Below are 2,932 nucleotides of genomic sequence, written 5' to 3'. Positions count from 1 at the left end.
CCTCGTTACATTTTACATTTTTCTCCTATACCCACCCTCTTAACCTTGCGTGATTATTCCAGGTTTTGCTAACTTCTATCTATGTACAAACATTATCACATGCAACACATCAAAGATAAATTGGTCTTTGTGATTCCTACACACATGAGCGGGATTATATTTTGGTGAAATACTCTGCCGGCAGAATATATCTTTCAGTATTAAATAAAGGCTGGTGCTAATTCTGGTGGAATATATTTTTCACCGTCGATATTCTTCTGAGATTGATGGTTTATATCTCTTATGAAGGATTCACAGCAGGAGACGCGAGTTGGGTTGTCGTGGAGGTCACATATGAATAACAGGTTCTGAACTGAACGAATAGACTTGAAAGATTTCTAGCAAAGCAAGTGTATTAACACATCAAGAATGCATGTAAAGGAAAGATTAGAACGAAAAAACAAACAAAAAAACTCATTCTAATTCAGCTATTTCTGTGACATTATGAAGAATAATAGGTAACAAAAGCTGCCACGAAAGTAGTTATTGCTGAAGGTGTATCCGTGGCTGCGTGGTAAGAAGTTTGCTTCTCAATCACATAATTTCTGGTTCGGTTACACTGTGTGGTACCTTGAGCAACAATATTCTTCTGCCATTGTCTTAGGTCAACCGAAGCCTTTTTCTCTCTCTTATATACATTTTCCATCCGCTGTGCTGATATCTGTATAAGAATACGCTCCAAACACACAGTATTATTTTGTCATCACTCCTACGACTTCGTCAGGAGTTGAGGACTCCACCACTAACGTATTTATAATTTATGTTTTAAAAAATATAAACACACACAGCACAAAAATTCATTTTTTCCCCAACACCTCTAAAACAAAATTAACGATACACGTAGAACTAATTAATAGCTTAAAATCTTATAATTGCGATCTAGGAGTTTTAACTATGTCAGATATAAACTCCTCCATCATGAAATATTTTGGAACTCAAAAAATAACATATTTGTGAAGAGCTCCACGCTATTTTTATATTTTTAGTCACCTAATTTCGAATTCTAAAGATTTTAATTGCTTCTCATTAATTGCCGGACAAAATGCATTTTAAATCTTAATTGGAATTATTGCCAAATGTTAATTTGTAACAATTAAAAGATAATGAGAACATTTTTTAGTAATGGGGGTTTGTTGTAATTATTAAATCGATATCATCTCATTTCAGCTTTCAAGATTCAAATATGGTGGATAGAAGACCCAATTTTTACAACGTTCCCTGACCGTGTCGATAGGGATCTTCTGGAACTGGACCCTCAAGAAGGAACAGTAGAATTGCTAAACGAAAATTTAAAGCTCTCCCAGAGAATGAGTGGTTCACCCGGTAAGTATGAATGCAATTCGTTTATGTTTATCCAGTACAAATATGCATTAAATACGCGTCAAATGCAAAAACACAGTATACTTTATACCCATATATACATGTATATATATATATATACATACATACATATATATGTGTGTGTGAGCGTGTGTATGTATATATATATATATATATATATATATATATATATATATATATATATATATATATATACATATATATATATATATAATATAAATAGTATATAAGTATATGCATATATCCATACATATATGTACATACCTACATCCATATGTATACATACATGCATATATGGGTACAAGACATAAAAAAAACGTTAAACACAATGAGAAATGAAAACAGAAAACGAACTTTTTTCGAATAACGAAAAAACAGAGAAACGAGACATGCAACATAAAGAGTATATCCCTTCGTCAGTTGTCCCTATTCCATCTACTCCACGTTATGTTTCTATATATATATTTGTACATACAAGAATTTATATATATATATATATATCATTTCCGTATGATAAAAGTAAATCATTTTGTTCGCTCTGTAACGATGAACTGTATTTCATCCTTTTCTCAGAGAATCCTCTTGTAAACACGTTTAAAGAACGCGTTTATCGTTGCAAACATTGGCAAAAACATACCTTTAGTTCCTATAATTGATTTCTACCAGTCTATAAAATTCGATCATTAACTGTCTTCTTACATTTCACTTCCACTAAATATATCTATTTCCGTGCCTTTAACATTTATTCCTCTTGCCCTATTGCACTATATTTCTCCACTTTTAATTTTCTGCTAATTTATTTCGTCCTCCTCCTTCTCTTTCTGTAAATTGCCTTTGACGTTACATATATTAACAGTTTAAAAACAAAATACCGTGCCACTTTCCCTTCATCACATATGCAGTAATCACATTCGGTTAAAATGTCTTATAGATGCGTTTTGTTTCTGTTTTTCCCCACTGATGAGAAGATTGCATTGTTTTACATCATTTTATTCCTTCTGGAATAATACCAATGTTGTCTCCGAAATATATGTCGGAAGTAAAGATTTCAATAACACCTGCGTTTAATTCCATAGCCTTGGGCTGACCAAAGTCTTCTGAGTGGATTTGGTAGACGGAAACCGAAAGAAGCCCATCGTATATATGTATGTGTGTGTGTGTTTGTGTGTCTGTGTGTGTCCCCCCAACATCGCTTCACAACCGATGGTGGTGTATTTACGTCCCTGTAACTTAGCAGTTCGGCAAAAGTGACCGATAGAATAAGTACTAGGCTTACAAAGAATAAGTCTTGGAGTCGATTTGCTCAACTAAAGGCGGTGCTCCAGCATGGCCACAGTCAAATGACTGAAACGAGTAAAAGAGGAATAGAGTAATGCACACACACACACACACACACACATATATATATATATATCATCATAAATATACAGGGATTAGCATTGAGTTGCTTCTCCAACATACTGAAAATTTAGAAATAGCAGTCAAAGAACTACTGATTCTAAACTACAAATTTTTCTCTAAACGGATGGCGATATTTATGGCACACATAGAA

General features: G+C 33.4%; 1 protein-coding gene across 4 annotated transcripts in view; it reads left to right on the top strand.

Annotated features, from left to right (window-relative positions):
• Positions 1 to 2,932, top strand: part of LOC106870405 (cadherin EGF LAG seven-pass G-type receptor 1) — a 535,294-nt gene that overhangs the window by 336,104 nt on the left and 196,258 nt on the right. For all 4 annotated transcript variants that reach the window (XM_014916457.2, XM_052966877.1, XM_052966875.1 and 1 more), the window contains one exon: positions 1,207 to 1,362. In XM_014916457.2, the coding sequence (XP_014771943.1) occupies positions 1,207 to 1,362 (156 nt within the window). The remainder of the gene's footprint in view (positions 1 to 1,206; positions 1,363 to 2,932) is intronic.

This window comes from Octopus bimaculoides, chromosome 4, assembly GCF_001194135.2.
Source record: "Octopus bimaculoides isolate UCB-OBI-ISO-001 chromosome 4, ASM119413v2, whole genome shotgun sequence".
In the NCBI taxonomy this organism is placed as follows: domain Eukaryota; kingdom Metazoa; phylum Mollusca; class Cephalopoda; order Octopoda; family Octopodidae; genus Octopus; species Octopus bimaculoides.
Note: the sequence above shows the minus strand (reverse complement) of the source record. Positions and strands in the feature narration are given on the sequence as shown.